General features: G+C 35.9%; 2 protein-coding genes across 2 annotated transcripts; both read right to left on the bottom strand.

Annotated features, from left to right (window-relative positions):
• Positions 1-5,034: 5,034 nt before the first annotated feature.
• LOC145575577 (uncharacterized) lies at positions 5,035-5,373 on the bottom strand. Its single transcript, XM_081633425.1, has one exon. The coding sequence runs from the start codon at positions 5,371-5,373 to the stop codon at positions 5,035-5,037; it is 339 nt and encodes a 112-aa protein (XP_081489551.1).
• Positions 5,374-6,316: 943 nt separating this feature from the next.
• On the bottom strand, positions 6,317-8,403 carry LOC145576705 (riboflavin synthase-like). The gene is made up of 2 exons (XM_081634427.1): positions 7,885-8,403; positions 6,317-6,883 (listed from the first exon to the last, which is right to left on the bottom strand). The coding sequence occupies exons 1-2, from the start codon at positions 8,401-8,403 to the stop codon at positions 6,563-6,565; spliced, it is 840 nt and encodes a 279-aa protein (XP_081490553.1). The 3' UTR covers positions 6,317-6,562.
• Between the last annotated feature and the right edge of the window lie 11,702 nt (positions 8,404-20,105).

Genomic DNA, 20,105 nt, shown 5'->3' with positions numbered 1-20,105 from the left:
AGCTTTTTTCTCGCGGTGATCCGCGAGATACTTTTTCAAGTAACCTTTCCGGACCATATCCTCAATTTGGTCCTTCACCTGGATACATTATTCGGTGTGATGTCCCGGTGATTCGTAGAACTCACACCATCGGTCTTTATTTTTCTGCTGATACCACTGGGGAAGTGGTCTCGGCTTCTTGTACCTCTGCTCCTCCTTCGTCACGCTGTAGATTTTAGCGTGAGGGCGAGAGGAGTATAAGATTCGTATCTACCCAGGTGAGGGGTAGATTTGTCCTTCTTTGGCTCGGCCGCTAAAGAAATTTCGGAGGCTTTTGCCTTGCCTTTCTTCTGGCCTTGGCCTTCAGACATTTGCTGTTTTTGTTTCTAAGCCCCTGTTTTGGGATGAGTTTTTGTTTTGTTTCACTCTTTGGCTCGGATGAACTTGTCCGAAGCATTCAGAGCTTCCTCCAAGGTCCGTGGGGGATGCATGACCATGAAGTCGAGGAACTTGCCAGTCTGTAGGCCGTTTTGCAAAGCAAAGACGGCCAACCCTTGGTCCAGGCTTGTGATGCCGGACGACTCGTTGCTGAAGCGAGTCAGCTAGTCTCGGAGACTCTCGGTCTCCCCTTGCTGCAGGCCCATGAGCTCTGCAGTTGTCTTCTCTCGGCGGTTTGCCGTAGAAAACTTGCTTTTAAATTTGATGGACAGATCGTCCCACCCAGTTATTGAACCCTCCTAAACACCCTTGGTGATCCACGCTTGCGCGACCCCCTTAAGAGTGGTAGGAAAGTATTTACACCAGGTCGCTTCGGACCTAGGGTTCAGATGCATGTGCCCCTCGTAAGAGGCAATGTGGTCCTTCGGATCCGAAGTACCGTAGTAAGTAATGTGCGACGGAATTTTCACCGTCAGCACATGCTCTTCCAGAATCCATTTTTCAAATGGAGAACTGGTGGGAAGCATTACGACCTTTCCCTTGTTCCTAGCCGTTGGGACCGTGCTCCGCCCTCTCAGAGAGGTAGAAGTGGTTTTTGTCCCCGGCTGGGAAGACTCAGGACGAGACTCGGTACGATCAGGGTAAAAGAGGCGGTTGTGCACGTTCTGCTCCCTGGAGGCGAGACGGTCGTAAACGATTCGGCGAGCATACTCTGGTCGAGCTGAAGCAGAGCTGCTGCTTTTATTACTTTGATAATTTTGGGTGTTGGATTCCCTGAAGAAGTGCGAGTTCCTTTTTCTTTCTCGCTCGGTTCTCCAAGTATCCTCTTCCCATTGGTCCCCCAATTCCTTGAAGGATGGGGGCTTTACTCCCCCCTGGCCCGTTTTCCTCCGCAGCTGCCTCGGCTGAGGGGGTGAACGGTCATGAGGTGGTGGCATTGCTTGGGCTTTCATCATTTCCATGAAGACCGCGACCGCTCTCGCCACTTCCTCAGTCGAGGGCCCTGTCTGAGGGGTCCTCGGCTGAGAACGGGAGTGGATGCTCTGAGGATGACTCTTAGCATCCGACCGGCTCACATGACTAGAACTGGTCGGTTGTTGAGTGTGATGAGGCGGAGATGGAGATTTCTCTGAGGGAACCCTCTCCGAGCTGACTGATTTCCTACTCGGTGGGGGTGATGGAGACGGTGATGGCGAGGGCGTGGAAAGTGGCCGGACCTTTCCGCGCACCCATTTGGATCGGGTTCCTCCTCGATGGGGAGGAACCAGATTTGTTAATGTTTTTACCGTTCTTACGGTTCTTAGCCATTGCTAATGAGACTACGTAGAACGATAGAGATTGACTTGTTTTTTTTAAAGTCTTCCCCACAGACGACGCCAAATTGTTTCGGATGAAAACAATGCGACCTTCGGCAAGGTCCTTTTTGGTGGGCTGAAGACTGGTCTCGGTCCAAGTGACGACTGTGCCGAGGATTTCATGCACAACAAACACACGTAAACTAATCTCGGGGGTTGTGCCGAGGAAGGCCCCTCCGATGCCGAAGTCAATACAGTGTTTAGAGAGAGAAAGCTATACAAGAGTATTAATTGCTTGAGGCTCTAAGTGAATGAATGTAATGTGAGAGTAGTGATGGCTTTTATACCTTTGCATAATTGGAGATATGGGCCACGAGTCAGGTGGGCTTGCCACATTGACTGGGCCATTGACTTGACTTGGCATGGATTGGAGAGTTAAGCCTTTGACCTTGGGTTTGTAATTGAATCATTTATAGACTGGCCCAACTACGCTAAATTGGACCCAAACAAAAAGTTAGGAATAGACTTTAAATTTCACATAAATATATGGACAAGGGAAGGGTAGGAGAAGGATGTAGCAGATGCGACTACAGTTACTATATTTTGTAACTAGATTAAAAGAGGAATCTGGAACAAGAGTAAGAATTTGACAATGAAGATGAGATGATAAAGAAAAAGACAGGATTAAGCCAAAGAAGAGGAAGCAAAGATAGAGCATTTCTAACAGACTATTATAGATTATAACTGTTTAATACTACTACAACAAAGTCACGGTTGACGGTTAGTATTTTCTTTATCCAAAAAATACTCAAAGAATGAAACTACATATTCGAAAATCAAACAATAAGCCAAGATAAAGGGGCAAACAAACAGTCCCAGGAAAAAAAAATACCTAACAGTAAGTAAATGCTATGATCTTGATTCTTTTTATAGCTTCTTTATGTGTATTTTTGGATGTTCCTATCAATGTTACAATTCAGTTTCTGTAACTTTTGATTCATTCTTGTTTTTTGTAATGCATAAAAAAAAGGTATTCGGGAAAAGGGTGAATGAGAGTGATAGTTTGAGGGTAATGGCAATGAACCTAAAAACTCTTTTTTATAATCCTTTTGGAAATTAGGTTTTATCTTAACTTTCAAATAAACCTTTTGGGAGTTGAGTAATATTCCATATCCACTCTTTCCAAGCTGTCCAAGCATATCCTTTTGGAAATTAGTTGTTTCAATTACTTGTTGACAAGTCGTGTAAATTGAAGTAATGTAAACTATTTATCTATCCAATCAGAACTTATATTTACTCCAGTAGAAAGTGAAAAGGACAAAGGGCAAAGATCAAGTCCAAGATCAGTAAAAGGTTTGATAATAAATCTCTGTTGAAACTTGTGATCTAGAAAGTGCAGATAAATTTTAATTGCAATGTGTAACTAGAGTAGCTATTGGATATTGGTTTAATTTAGTTTATGTACTCATCCTTGTATTTCTTGTTTCAAAAGTGATTTTGTATCGTGATGCAGATTACAACAGAACGAATAAAGGATGAATAAGTATTGCTTGACAACGAAAATGTTTTTTTGAAATCCGAAAGCAAATAGTTCTTCAGAAGGCTAAAAAATTTATTTATCTTAAAACTAGAAATTTTGTATTAACTTTGAATTCTACTTGTAAAGGCCCTCTTAGTTACATTAAATGTAACAAGCAAGATAAATCTTACACTATCTATACTTTTATATAACTATTTATTTGGGTATTCAATTTGAGTTCATTTTGTGTTATGCTACCTTTCACGCATAGGTTGGGTTCAATTTTATCAATTTTGGGTCGGGTTTAATTTTAGTTTAAACTTATGTCGAGTCAGGTTTTGAGCAGGCGTATGACGGGTTGGGTTCGGGTTATTTTTGGGTTATATTTGATTAATATCAGGTTAGATCAAGTTGGACCTAAATAATTACGCTTTTCATAATATGGCCAAACATCATTAAGAACACCTTCTACTTGTATACTTATTATACTCTATGAATTTATTCTCTTGCCTTCTACCTTCATTATCAATTTTGGAATGGTTGTAAATAAAGTATGAACTTATGTAATATTTGTGTATGATTTTAACAAATAAAGATCACAAAAGAAGAGTATGTCTAAGGAATACCAAGATTAGCCATGAGATCTAATTATGAAAAAATATCACTTATCCATGTCCACAAGATGAAAATACTAGTCCCGGGGATAAAGTATCTAAGACGGGAAAAGCAAGACGAATATTGGCAACTTGCTCTACCGGTGAGCTCAGAAAAAGAAAGTAAAAAAGAGGGCGGATCCAGCTATTGTGTTTCTGCTTTATTTGATTTCAGCAACTATCGTGAAGAAACTAGACATACAAATTCATACCTACAATCACGACTCATGAAGAGCTAGCTATTAAACCGGCACAACAAGATATGGTGCACCCGTTCACAAACCATAGTGGCGAAGGAAAGCTTGTAGCAAACTCTTTTGCAAAAAAAAAAAAAAAAAAAAAAAAAAAAAAAAAAAAAGAGCTCAATTAAGGGAGATTGATGGCATAACACATAACCACATTCTTGTCACCACGTGAATAGTAAAAAAAAAAATTTAAAAATTATTGATTTTTTTTTATAATAAAAAAAACATGGCCACCCTTTCCGGCAGACCCACCACATTAACCACCTCCCCTAACCAGCCCATCCACCGAAACTTCCTCCTCATTTATTGATAAAATGAGCAAATGATCACAAGATGTACATACCAAATTCTATTGTTTGGGGGGGGGGGTAAGTGGTACATTTTTATTATTATTATTATATTAATTGGAGGAGAGAGAATCTAACAGTTGAAAGAAATGAATTAAATATTGTTTAAACTTTTCAAATAAGGAAATGGAGTAAGTAATTTAATATAGTAAAAAATGTAAAGTGGAATAAGTAATTAAATTCGAAGGGAGTACTAAAATATTTACTAATGCATACTTTTAAATGTAATATCTTTTACTCCGTATTACATATATTAGCAAAAGTTAGAAAAAAAATATTATTTGAAAAGAGGATTTTGATACGAATCTAATAAAGCGCGTATAACTAAGTTTTTTCTTAAAACTAATTTTGAATTCACAAAAATAAGTTACAATAAATTATGCAAAAAGTGGACAAAGTCAAAACGTATCAATTAAAAAGAATTAGAAAAAGTATATATTATTAATTTAACAATGCAATTGTTGTCCTTCCTTGCATATGACATGACTCTTCTAACACCCAACTCACACAATACAACCTTTTACCAACCCAAAAAAATTAATAAAGTTGTTTACAATTTTAGGATAAGCCCAAAGATCTAAGAAGCAAAGCAGAAGAAGCCACAATGAGAGCAGAGAACAAAGTGGGAATGAAGACATCCAACGTAGACCTCTTCAACATGTGGGCAGGCAAGCATACTCTTTCACCTGGCATGTCTAGTGGGATCCTCACGTATCCATCGCCGCCACACGATGGTGAGTAACGGGTTATTGCCGCCATGAAGGCTAGCTCCGGGGAGAATGATGCCACCACTACCGTTAAAATCAACATTGTTGTCCATATTCCAGCGTAATAGAGTGTTGGCCGTAATGTTGCAAGTTGGCGATATGCTGATATGAAGACTAAGGCTAGAGACATTGTTTGATATATAGGTACTAATATATATTGTGGAGACTAGTGTAAAGGTAAAAGTGTTAAAAATCGATCGATGTAGGTTTTAATGACCTACAAGGAAAATAAATATTTAGTCTCGAGGATGAGGTTAAAAATATAATAGATCGAGGTAAACCCCTTTGATGACTATGTTAGTGATTGAGTGAATGTGTTTGTTGGCTATGTAGGACAATAGGACACACATACTTCATGTCAATTTCCATATATGTGTGGTATATTACTCCCTCCGTATATATTTTAATAAGTATTACAGTTTAACCGGCATATATTTTTAGGCAATTTAATTGACTTAAATAAAATAAAATGTAAGTGGTGTAGTTGGAGTATTAAAAAGTTGTAAAAGAAAGATAGTGAGGTTAATAGTTTATTGAAAAATAATGAATGTGAGAGGAAGTATATAATAAAAAAAAGTAGTAGTGAGTTTGGGTGAGGATCATGAGAGGAGAGATATATAATATTTAAAGGTAGTATTTTGCCAAAAAAAGGAACTGTAACACTTAGTAAAACACGGACGGATTTGGTAAGTGTAACACTTATTAAAACACGAAGGGAGTACTAGTTTAATGACATACAATAATGTAGTATCAATGTGAATGACTAGTGTGTAGACATTCATGTTATGTCATAACCATGGTTTCTTAATAGTTGTATCATTTTGACTTATACCTTTGAAACACTAACTTAAGTTATGTTTACAGACCAAGGTCCTATATACTTCACCTTAAAACAATAACATTTAATAAAAAATGATTTTATTTTAGTAAAAATAATTTCAGTTCTAATAAAAATAAGCTCAATTCAATAAAAAAAATAGTTTAATTAAAAAAATATGTGCCTCTTTTCCATTTAGAAATTATGCATTTTTTTGGCTTTCACATTAGCCAAACAAAACTTTGACATTAATTATAATTATCAATTATTGAAAATAAGAAGGTTGATATTTTGTAAATAAACACTTAGATATAATTAAACAAGTATGCCCCTACAATTCTTCTCATTAATTAATATAACTATGAACTTATAATAATTCTAGTTGATCACAAAACAACAAAATACAAAATTTAGCATTTAGTAAGTATAATTGTATGCAATACACCCGTTACATACAGGATTTTGCCAATGATAAATAAGCTAGTAATCATTCATAATCATATTATGATTTGGTAGGATCAAGAAATCCACTGCTTAGGAGTCTCTCCACATATTTTCCTAATATATCAACTTCTAAATTAACTTTTTGACCAACTTTTTTGAGTGGTATCACCACATTTTGTTGAGTGTAGGCAACTAACATGATGTTAAAGCATGCTTCTTTGTCTAACACATCAACCACTGTTAAACTTGTGCCATCGATTGCAATGAACCCTTTTGGTACGATGTACCTTAGTATCTCTGGGCTTGTTTTTATCTTCACCCATAAAGAATCACCTTCTTGATCAAGTGATACTATTTCTCCTGTCCCATCAACATGTCCCTAAATTAAATTGAAAATTTGGCGTTATTGCAATATACTTATTAATAATTGAAATTTGGAAGCAAATCACAAAATTATGTTTACCAAATTATATATTGTCTAGGTGTGTACTAGTTTGTATTATATATTTATAACCCATACTCCGTTCGATCAAGCTATATGGCATGTAAATGACTCGAAATTTAGGGTATGTTCTGATTTACTAAAAATAACTAAATTGAATTGAACTGATTGGAGCTGAACTGAACATAGCTGAAATAAATTGTTTATGAGAGAAGGAAATTAAAAACTGAACTGAAATAAAATGAACTGAACTGATTGAAGCTAAACTGAACTGAAATTAAGATGAAAAAAACATGCCCTTAAAAACAAATATGTTTCATTCAATTTAGAATTGAGAGAACTTAGCTTAAGTCCCATTGAATTCTAGACTTTTATATTTCATTGAGGCTATTGGGAAACGCAATAGCCTCAAATCCCAAAAAGAATCTTCCCTCATAATTCCAAGCTCCGTTCAACAAATATTGAATCACACGGAAAGTTTTGCACTTCTCAACATATAACTCTGATTATTAATGTATTTAATCTTATCCTTAATATGTAAATATTATATATAGGCAAAAGCTAACGAATGTTCTCGGAGCGTTGGACAAGCTAGCTAAAAGTAGAAAGATTAAATTAACATTAATTACTCCGATCGACACGTGATTTTGTCATACTTTCCCAAATTAATACCACTTTAAGTCATATTTTAACTGCTTATCCAACGCTTCGGAAACGTTCGTCAGCAAGATCCTATTATAAAACTTGATATCTTAAAAGTATAATTTGAGACAAATTTGACAAAAATCGTATATGACTATTTTTCTTTACATAGCCAATAAATAGTCAAAGAGAATTTGTGAAATGGTATAAAAGTCAATATGGTGCAATTTCTGTAAAATGGAGGAAGGAGGTCACAAAGGATAAAAATAAAAGCTGCTATTGAAGAAAGAACTAACCTGAACAAAATGACCACCCATCCTTGTAGAAGGCAGAAGGGCTCGTTCCAAATTAACAATCGACCCGGGTTCGAGGTCCATCAACGTCGTCTTCCTAAGCGTCTCAGGCGCTAACCCAAGCGTAAATTCCGAAGCATTAGTATCAAATTCAGTCACAGTTAGACATGTACCATTAACTGCAATACTGTCACCAAGATTAACATCTTGTAGGACAATGTTTCCTTCAACTTTAAGGTGAAATCCACCATCTTCATCATAACCCATATGCTTAACATGGCCAAGCTCTTCAACAATGCCTGTGAACATGGAGTTTATTTGATTTCTTACGTATCGAAATCGTAAGAATTGGGGGTTTTGGGTGGTGTTAAAGAGTTTAGAGACTGAGGATTTCAGATTTGGATTGAATTTGATGTGCCCATTTGAAGGGTTGTGGTGGTGGTTTTTGAGGGTGCAAAATATAAGATTTTGGGTTGTGACTTTTGGAGATATTAATAATGAAAGAGATGTTGTAATTGCCATGTATGGTTAAGTTTTTGCTACAAATGCGGTTATTAGCTGCAAATGTTAACAAATTAAACAAGTTAGAGTATCATTTCAATCCAAAATCTAACTTAGTTCATACTTCTCATCATAGGGCATTTGCACAATGCTATGAGCAAATGTTAAAATAATAAGTAAAAAATAAAATAAAAAAAGTTACAGAGTAGCATTTGGATTTATATTCTATTTCCTCCGTTCTTAAAAGAACGACCCTTTTAGCCAAATTTTAATACCAAAATGTTCATTCCATTTGCATTAAAATACCCTCTAATTTGCAATAATATATATTGTGCAAATTAGCTTCTTGTTCTACTTATTTTACAGATCTCATATAAATCTACCTTTCCAATGTACTTTTATTAGCTTCCCCATACATTTGTACTTCCCACTTAAATTTCTTGATCACCATAAAAAATACCCAAAAAGGTCGTTCTCTTAGGGACATATGGAGTAGTATATATACGGTCTAAGGGCCTGTTCTCATTGACTGAACTCAGTTGAACTGAACTGAACTGAACTGAAATGAATTGAGCTGAACTGAACTGAGCTGAGCTAAGCTGAACTGAACTGAACTGAACTGAATTTCAACGTAAGAAAACAGACCCTATGTTAACAGATGAAAAACTCAAGCATTGTCAATTATTCTATAGCAAAGGTAAAATCTATATGTCCATACAAGCAAAGTTTCAAACTACTCCCTCCGTTTTTAAAAACTTACTCTAGTTCTCCATGCGCGGAGTTTTAAAAGAAATTGGAGAAAGTAATAAAATATGGAGGTAGTAATATAGGGGAAAAAATGAAAGATTGTACGAAGCAAAAGTAGTTGAGAAAAATCGGAGGAGATAGAATATTAAATTAATAAATTATTATTTATGTTGGATTCATTAGGTAAGAAAAAGTGAATTAAATATTGTAAAAATTTTCCAAAATAAGAAAGTTGAGCAAGTATTTAAAAACAAACAAAAAAGGAAAATGAAACAAGTGTTTAAAAGTGGAGAGAGTACAAATTAATTTAAATTTACCAATTAAACTCTTATTGTTATTCACCTAAATGATATAATTGGAGTCATGTTTAGATTATTTTGGCAACAAACCAATCGATGCATACCATACCAATAACGAGAGTATGAATAATGAATGTTTTAGGCAATACTTAATTGAATGAATAAAAAATAAAGGAAGTACAAACCTTAGGTGGTTGAGACTTGGGAGAAGAGTGCGTTGGAGTGAGACAGATTGAGAAGGGTAGAGTCATGAAAATGAAGAGTAAGGAAATTCACTTTTATGCAAATCCTTATACCTCATGTTGTTGGGAGAACGGCATGATTAATCACTGTCTCAATAAGCTAAGCATGTTTCATGCCTTGATTCCATATTACTGCATGTTTGACAACTCTTTGTGATACTTCGTCACAGAGTATTGAGCAAGTCCGGCTCACCATGACGAATCTATTTTGTGGCATTTACTTTGGTGAAAATTTGTAGGAATTCCAGAGTACACTTTTTTTTTTTCGTTAATATTATTACTTTGAAAAAAATACAAGTTCATCTTCATAATAAATAAATAAAACGTTTATTTAGTGGTACTTTTTTTTTAAGCAAATCAAAAACTTTTGTCAAATATGGGTTCTACTAATGTTAATTACTTTACAGAAATGTCATGTTGACTGAGATTTTCTATTGACTTATTCACGAAATTGCTACTGGATAAACGTTTTTTGTTTATCGAAGATGAACTGGGGCTCTCTCCTTTAGTAGTACACTAGCATAGTGCCCGTGCGATGCACGATTTATAAATCAACTTATTAATTTTTGAATAAGGTATTATTAATCCGTAGGGAAAAAAACTAACATAATTCAATTAGTAATAAAGGGTTCATTTTTACTAACAAATTAATTTTGTCATTTGGATTTATTTTATTTCCTTTTTTTATAAAATGTTATTTGTTTATTTGAAAAATAAATGAATAATACTAATATGTCTATTTTATATAGTATTTTACCCCGTCCCTTGGTCATAATTAGTAGTGTTTTTGGCTCTTTAGAGCCACTTTTATTACTAATATGTATTTTCTAGTGTTTTCGTAGTTTTGGTTGAGTTTTGTAGGGAATTGCACCTTTGGAGCATTTTCCCGGGATTTTATGGAGCAACTACGAGCATTGGAGGAGCACGACCATCTTTCGTAGCCCAAGATCGGTTAGAGTAATCAAGCCGGTGAATAAGGGCTCGACTTGTGTGAAGACGATGCATTTGGACCGAATGATTTAAGCCCCAAAGAGGATATTTGGTTTGGGCCAAGTTACGAGCCCAAACGAGGAGTCCAAGCGGCCCAAAGGTGTCCGCCCGATGGTCCGCCCGATGATCCGCCCGATGGTCCGCCCGATGATCCGCCCGATAGCGCGCCCGATCGGGCAAAGAAGACTTATATCGCAGCAGCCCTTCGCCCGATCAAAAAGGCGCGCCCGATCGGGCGGTGCCTCGCCCGATCGGGCGCGTGTTTCTGGAGGACGTTTTAAGCGTCGTTTAATTTGTTTTAACTTAGGATTTTCTAGCTTAGTATAAATACGCTTTTGTTAAGCGAATTTAGGGGGGAATTCTTTTCTCCCTTCCCTTACTCTCTCTTTTCTCTCTCTAACTTTTTTCTTTCTCTCTTCTCTTAAACTCTTAGTATTATTTTCTCTCTCTACAACTCTTGTTCCTTTTAACTTTGGTAACGAGTTCTTCTCTTTTAATCTCAGTTATTTATTTTATTTCTTTACTCTATCATGACTACTTTTATTGCTTCGTTTAGTTTAGGTATTACTTATGTCTGAGTAGTTTAATTCTAGGGTTTATAGGGATCCATAATTAATATGAAGGGATAATTTGTTATTATTAATCATTGATATTGCATGATAATTTCTTATTGAATTGTTTTAATTCTTTGCAATTGGGATATGAATCGAGCAGATGTAATTTGATTGTGAATGTTTAGCAATATTGAATTGATGAATCGAGCAGATGTTAATTTGATATTAAAGGCTATTTTCAATAGGAACTTAGATCTAGTAAATTGCGAGAGCCTGTTAGAACTATGTTGATTAATAAATTGCGAGAGCCTGTTAATCATGTTATTTGTGCAATGTTGATTATTGATTGTTATGTTTTATCCCGGAATATTAATTATTGGTGAACTTGTGACCCTAGGCCTTCTTATTATTGTTTTTCTCCCTGAACTTGATCTCCGTAGTTTAATTCCTTTTTACAATAACAATATTGGTTACCTTAATAATTTAGATTATATTAATTAATTAGGAATAGAAAGACCAGTTTTCCTGTGGATTCGACCCTACTTCCCTATCTACTGTAGTTAGAGGACTTAGGTATTACTTTTGATTAGGGGATACGACTTTACCCTGTCAAATACTCACATAATTATAAGAGATATAAACTAAGGGCCTGTTCTCATTGACTGAACTGAACTGACTGAACTGAATGGAGCTGAGCTGAACTGAACTGAATCGAACTGAGCTGAGCTGAACCGAACTGAAATGAATTGAATATTTTATAAGAGAAGGAAATTAGGAGCTGAACTGAACTAAACTGAACTGAACTGAACTAAACTGAGCTGAACTGAACTGAACTGAACTGAACTGAATTGAACTGAACTGAATTTCAACGTAAGAGAACAGGCCCTAAATCTTTCCTACCTCCCATAGATATAAACTAAAATTTTCTTACTATAAGCAGCTATACAATCGAATATTTGTTTTACTCGTTGTATTCACCAAATTTTAGACACAATAATAACTTACCTTATATTTGACCCACCACTATATACATTTTTCCTATGCAAATCATTGTGTCAAAAACAATTACGGAGTACATAATATCCATACGACTCTAGGGAATAATTTCAAGCGTTAAACCCCTAGCTTGAACCCCACTGTGATCATACACTAAAGTACGGTGGCGTCCAAAAGGGAAGAAGATAGAGCAAAAGAGTCGCCAACAAGTTTTAGGAACTTGTAAACCGTTCACGAGGTGAAGGTTACACCCCTTAACGATCCAAGAGATCGTCAACTCCATAAGGTCTTGAACCAAATAAAGGTTCGGGGATGAAGGTACAAATCCAACCTAAAAGAGATTGAACCTGCCCTAATAATAGACCTCTACTTTATTCTGATCGTATTCATGTGCGCTTTCTGACTAACATGCAATCAATAGGATTACCGTAAACCTGTTTATCTATGTTGGTTGAATATTAATGCACAAACAAAACTATTATTGGCGATCACTTGAATTATAATCACATTAACCCTAAACAAGATTATTAATTATCTTATTAAGCATGATTACAAGTACCAAATTCCCTTTAAACATGCATAAAAGGTGTGATCAAGCAATAAAAATAAATATCAAGCAACATAATAAATAATAATAAATATCATGACAATAAAATTATAATCATAATAATAAATTATAATCATCATCAAAACAATAATAATAATAATAATAATAATAATAATAATAATAATAATAATCATCATAAATTATAACAATTATAATCATAATCATGTTCATGTTAATATTAAAGCATAATAATAATAGTAAGATCCTAGGCATGATATTAACAAGATTAATAACAAACCCTAGCATGTCACTAAGCAATAAAAATAAAATCTTTAGCCCTAACGTGATACTAACAATCATAATTATTAGGAAGAGAATAAAAGGAATCGCAGGAATCATAATAAACATATTTGATATTATAACCTTTTCCCTAAACATGATACTAGGAATATCATAATAACAATATAAACATGATTTCTACATCATAATATCAATTAAAACCATTAAAGCACTTACTTTGATGCCTCGTACCTTTTTCTAATAACAAAATACACACGTTAGTAACTTCAAGGAAAATAATAAACAAACAATTAAATTAAATTATTGAAAGAGAGATTTGGGATCAAACCCTCAGAAATTAAACCTTTCACGTCTAGGGCGAAGGCAACTTTGAATATGGCTAGGCATTTCTAGATCTTGCGAATGCGGAATTTTGTATGTAAAAGACTAGTTTAGAAAAGAGAGAAAGAGATGATGGTGAATGATTAAAGAGAAGAGAATGAGAGAATTAATGATTGCGAATTAAAACTGATTGTAGGTCAATGAAAACGGAGTTTTTACGTCGTTATTTATAGAGAAAATCAGCCAAAAAGATAAAATTAACGTAGCAGAGTATTGGCGCACGAAAAACAGAGCTGGCGCCAGCACCAGCTAATTGGCGCCAGGCGCCAGCCGCCAGCCTTAGCGCCAGGAGCCAGACGCCAGGCTTGGTTCCAGGCGCCAATGGCTGGCGTTGGACGCCAAACCTGTTTTTGACGCGTTTTTCTAAAATCAGATATATTTTGCCGTACAGGAGGATAAAATCGTATATTTTCCTCAAAAATGCTCTTTGATTTTAATTAAAACTGTGAAAAGTCAACAAAAGTAAATTTATCAATGCTAATTGAATTAGGATTGAAAAGAACCTTCTAGAAGAATCTAGAAGACTAAAACCATTCATAATTGCATTAGGAATGATAAATCATATCAGGCCTCCTCTAGATCATTGGGCCGCATATAAGGCTCAAACCGGGCCCAGTTAAGTAAATTGGCCATAACTTTCTTCCTCAATAGTCATCGGAATTGGGCTTATAATATATCGTTGGAAAACTCTTGTCAAGCCCCATCCAACTACACTACTATTGGACCCATATCATGGACCAACCAAACTGGATTGGCTGTTTTCTTAAAATAAGTTTTCAAAAACAGAGAGAAAAGAAAAGGAATTAAAACTATCCGCAGCACAAGACTTTCTACACTTTCGCTTCATTCGATTATGATTCGACGTGAAAGGTACTCATCATCGTGTTAGGTTTTGTGGAGACACAAATGGGTGGCTACAGAAGCCCCCACTTTGACTGAGTTTGGAGAAACGTAAGTTTCAAAAACAAAAGTCAAAGTATCGATAGGGACGGAGAATGATTCAGAACGTTCTGCGATCCTAAATCATTCTTGTAACGTCGATACTTGCAAAACTAGCGTTAGTTAAACAGATAAAAGAGTTAAGAAACGCGTATCTTGCACCGTCGAGCACACGTCTCTGAATGTAACCGATTGTTGTCGCTTTACTGTTGTTTTGATGACCTCCTGCAAGCTAGAGAACGCCATCCTGCTTGAAAACTGCTACGCCCGTAACTGCTTCCAAATTAGAAGATTGCTTTGCCTGAAATGATCCTCCTCCGCTATGATAATATTCCACGTCCAAGGGAATACCATCGAAGATTATTTCTCTCGAAACAATCCTCATCCGCATTGATAATATTCCGCGTCCAAGGGATACTATCGAAGATTATTTATCTTGAAACAAACCTCATCCGCATTGACAATATTCTGCGTCCAAGGGAATACTATCGAAGATTATTTCTCTTGAAACAATCTCCAGTTGTTTGTGACAACTCTCCACAAGCTAGGGAATGTTGCCGAAGATTTCCTCGCCTGAAGCTATCCTCATTCGATGCTAATTTTCCAAAGGAAATTAGCGAAGATCTCCGCCTGTCGATCTTTAAAAGCTCGCCTGAACTTTGCTCCTGCTATGCCTGTACGTCGGCGCTTCCGTTGCTTTGAACCTGTACGTCGGTGCCTTTGCTGCTTTTGAACCTATATGTCGGTGCTTTTTTTCAACGAGCCAATGCTTAGGCGCTTTAAGCTAAGTGAGACGATCTTTCATCAGGTCGATCACTTTACGTAATCAAGCCGATTACTAAAAATCATGTCAAATTGCTTAGAAGGGCTAACTGGCGTACCAAGGAACCCAAAATATATTGCAAAAAGATAGAACAACTCGACTGAGTGGCTGAGTGTCCAGGCGCCGCAAAATTGTTGAGTATGTTAGAGGGAACTAATCCCCCTTGGTGATCTTGCACGATCCCTGGGTGATGCTATGGAGAGGAGCTACTACCGTTGTTAGCTCCAGTTCTTGTACCGGCTGAGGATGTGGCGGTACGCCTTTTCAGCTCTTATCTTTCGTTAAGTAGCCCCCAAGTAATGCTCCACTGACTTGGTTTTGCTTTGTCCGGATGATGCTGCTGAGTTCGTGCCATCCCGTATGTCTATCCATTATATGGGTTCTTTGACAGCTCTCGCGCGAAGTAATTTGTACCTGTGCTTATTATTTTTTTGACTTTGTATAGAACTTTGCCTTTTAATTAAACTCATTTTTTTAGACATATTTTGTACATACATACTATTGCGAGTTTATTGATGTTTGCTATTATTATGTGCATGTTTGTGTGTGCAAGAAAAATGTGAAAAACAATTTTGCGCAAAAATTCCGTCATTTTTATTATTGATGGAGGGTATCCGACTCTCTCCCCCCAAAAAACAGAAAAAATTAAAAAGGAAAAAATCAAATAAAAGCTTGTGTGTATAAAAACTTGGAAATTAATCTAAATAAAATCCAAAAAATAATAATATAATTAATATAATAGCTATATTAATTAATTAAATAAAAGAAAAGGATAAAAAGATGTTTAGAAAATATTATCGGAGCCGTAAAGTCATTAACCGACTCGAGTTTAAGGTAAAAACGCGATTTAAGCAAGCGCGCTTGATGTGGCAACTTGGCGCCAGCTGGCGCCACGCAATGGTGTGTAGCGCCAGGCGCTACACTTGGCGTGTGGCGCCAAGCGCTGGCGTCTGGCGCCAATTGAGGAGTCTGACGCCAATTGGCGCTGATTTCGTATTTCATCCTGATTAAAACTGCTCGCAATTTGTGTATAAATAGCCCCCTGACCAGCCGATTTTTCTCATAATTCCAGCAAATAAAATAATTCTTTGCCTTAGGAAAATAATACCATGTCTCTAGTCACCAAAACTTTCACCCAATACACTCATGAATGGTGTCGGTCTCTTAATGCTAGAGACAAAAAAGAATTAGATTTGTTTCACTTGGGGGGAATTTATGGCATCAAAGGGGTAGATCTTGACTTAGATTTCATACATACCGCTCTAGAATTTTGGAATGTTGATACTCATTGCTTTAGAATAGGGTATGATGAGATTAGCCCTTTGCCAGAAGAATTTGGTGCTATTTTAGGCTTCCCTGCAATAGACCTCATAGTAATCCCTAGAGTAGATGCATATTATTATAAGGATTTTGAGCGCTTCTTTAATTTAAAAGAAAGGGATTTATCAAAAATAATAGATGACAACATAGTTAATTTGAAAGAATTTGCACGCCATTATTTTGATAAACCTCTTTCTGAATCTTTTCATATGTATAGAAGAAGGGCGTTCTTATTTTGCATGCTTAATCAATTTTTTCTTAGTAGTGGTAAAAATAATGAAGGCCAATCAATTATAACCACCGTTCTAGAACAAATTGAATCAGGGAGAAATCCAATGCCATTGATAGTTGGAGAGACTATGATTAGTCTTGATGAATTGAAAAGGAACCCAAAAGCACCTTTTCGCGGCTCTCCAATTTTATTACAGGTAGAAAAATAACATTTTTAATTACAGAAATCAAAAAACATATTTTTGTATTGTAATAATAATTTATTTGCATTGCAATTTTTTTTACAGATGTGGCTAATAGAAAGGCTAAAATTAATTAGCCCTCCGGACAACATCGAGAAGTATACTCCCAATTGTTTCGTGAGGAGGAAGAAACGCTTCCCTAAAATTGGGCGCCATGGGTGGAGAAAGGTCTTCGAATCTCGCAGTTTTGCTATCAAGTGGGTCGTCCCATGGTGGAAAATAGAAAGGATGGTTGGTGTCAACAAGCAACCTTTCTGCCGTCTTCCAAGTTTGTCTCGTATGACTTATTATTATCCCTGCAGGGTAAAAAGACAATACGGCTTGCTTCAGAATATTCCTTCCGGGGATCTTCGTCCTCTCTATGAGTACCCTATTTCTCAAGAAGTAGACAGATTTGATGCTTATTGGAGTGCTAGACCTTTATGGGAAGTGATTACCCAAAAGGTTCCTCCTTCCTTGCCCAATGATGTGAAGAAGTGGTTGCTGGAGAAACCTTCGAAAGATTCGAAGAAAGATCAGGGTAAAACTAATGTGAAGAGTCATCTAGGTGACAGGGTGTAACGCCCCGTATTTTTGAACCACTATTTTGTGTGCATTTCAACTTATTAAACCTAAATTCTAGTTTGAAACTCTATTTTTCTAAATTAAAATGCTAATAATTTAATTACTAATCGTTATTTGATTTAAGGGTCATCCTAGCTTTTAAGACCCTAATTATAATATTTTGACAAAATGTTTGAAAGGTATTATGTTGTATATTTGAGTTTTAATAATTTCAAACTGTATTTGACTTGTCTGAATTGAGATTAGCTTTAAAGGGTGATTCCTTAAGTTTAAGTGTCAATTCAGATATTTAACCTATTAAAATTGATACAGGTCATCATGGGTGATTCCTTAAGATATGCTTGTTTATTAGCTTCCTTATCCCATTCTAACGCGTAAATTAATTATTCAGTCAAGCCCAAAAGAGAAGCCTTGAATCCTAGCTTTGTGTGGCCTTTTTGTGAGCCTCATTTGAGCCCATTCTAGGCTGTTTTACACAGCATCTCTGAGGGTTTAGAAGCTTCCCATATTCCACCTATGTAACCCCCCATATTCAATTTCATTAATTCTAATAAAACCTATTAATTTGCTGCCCAAACCCTTTCTCTTCCTCTTCATTCTCATTTCACGTACAAAGAAGGCAAAAATACATCAGTTTTTTTTCTCCACCAAAAGATGCAGCAAATCACTCCTCTTCTCCCCATCTTTTTCGTGGAATTCAAGGTGGGAATCAAGGGGAAATCAAAGCTTAACTTGCTGCCATAATCGTTGCCAAAATCGTGCTCTATCTCTCCTCTAGAACAAGCAAAAACGAGGCAAGGGAACAAGACTGTTTGGGTGGGTGTTGTGCGTGTGGTTGCTGCTGTTTGTGTGCGGTGTTGCTGTCCTTTTCTTTGGGTTTTGGTGGCCTATATATCAAGGTAACTAGCCTTTCTTCCCTTAGATTAGAAATGCTAGGTTTTAGGGTTGAATTGATGGGTAGAAATCATGTTAAGGTTAGGAATGGTTTCAATTTTCGTATGTAGTGAGTATGTCTGGTTTCGGAATGGAGTTGGCCTTATTTTATATGTTTAACACATGAATTTCATGCCTAGTTTGATTAACTATCAATCCCTAATTGTTTTATGATGTTTTTGATGTGTTTTAATCAAGTTATAACATGATTTTGGGGCTTACAAGTATGATGTACGTGACTGATGTGTGTGTGTGAGACTGCTGTTTCTGTAGTTCTTTCTGGTCATGGTTAAGCCTTAATTTCAATGACTATATTTCATATTATTGTAGAGGATTGTTTTACGATCGATTTGATATATTATGGGTAAAATTCGGAGGTGTTTAAGGCCTCCAAATGACTGATTTTGTGAGACAAGTTGTGCTGCCAACGTGAATTAAGAACGTGATGTTAGATTGAGTTTATGAGCATGTATATATCTTATATTTGTGACCAATTGAATATATCTTCCAGGTTGTCATGTTAGGATTATTTAGGAGTTTATATCATAGCGAAATTCCATGTTTATAGGCAAAATTCTATCTTTTAATGAGCATGTATATTCTAAAATCTTGGACTGCTGGCACGCAGCATGTTTAATATGTCTTCTTATGTCTTAAATTAATTATCTTGATTGATTTTATTACCTAATTTGAATTAGCATCATGTTAGGATATTCCCTAAATTGATTTGGCATGATTTTATATAATTTAAGATAGTTTAAAGTGCCTAAATTAGTGCAACATAGCTGCTGCCCCTAACCTGCTAGGCGTGTGAAAGATGGTGATTTTCAATAGTGTATTCCTTGATTTTTATGAGCAAATGCATGTTTAACATGGCCTATTATGTTTTTAGAGTGTGTGCTAAAATGGGCTAAACTTAGTTTCATGTTTAAGGTTGGTTTTTTGGAGATTTGGTGTGATTGGTGCTGCTGCATATTAGTGTAGGGGCTGCTGTAAATATGATTTTATTTTGGCATGTTCTCTCTTGAATTTCAAGTCCAGAATGGTTTTATATGATGCCTAATGAGTGTATGTATATGCCCTAATTTTTATTTCGCATTTGAAGCATGTTTGGTTGGGTTTTTATGATGATTATTGGACTTGTATGTTGCTGTCCCGTTTTGGTTGTTTTATGAAATGATAGTTTGGATATTTGGTTTAATTAAATGATTTTATCTAATTTTTTTTATTGTAAGTATTATAATTTATTTGAGATTATATTTTAAGGGCCTGTTCATATTTACTTAATTTCAGTTCAGTTCAGTTCAGTTCAGCTCCAATCAGTTCAGTTCAGTTCAGTTCAGTTCCAATCAGTTCAGTTCAGTTCAGCTCTTAATTTCTCTCTCACATAAAATATTCATTTCAGCTCAATTCAGTCCAGTTCAGTTCCAATCAGTTCAGTTCAGTTCAGTTCAGCTCCAATCAGTTCAGTTCAGTTCAGTTCAGCTCAATTCAGTAAATATGAACATGCCCTAAATAGGTGATAATTAAACTTTTGGGTATTATAAATCCCTAAAGTGAAATATTTCTATGTGTGTTTGAATATGTGTGGGTTGTAATTGTATTTTCGACGTCG

The sequence above is a fragment of the Chenopodium album genome, chromosome 13, assembly GCF_948465745.1.
Source record: "Chenopodium album chromosome 13, dcCheAlbu1.1, whole genome shotgun sequence".
In the NCBI taxonomy this organism is placed as follows: Eukaryota; Viridiplantae; Streptophyta; class Magnoliopsida; order Caryophyllales; family Amaranthaceae; genus Chenopodium; species Chenopodium album.
This window is presented reverse-complemented; position numbering and strand designations above follow the sequence as displayed.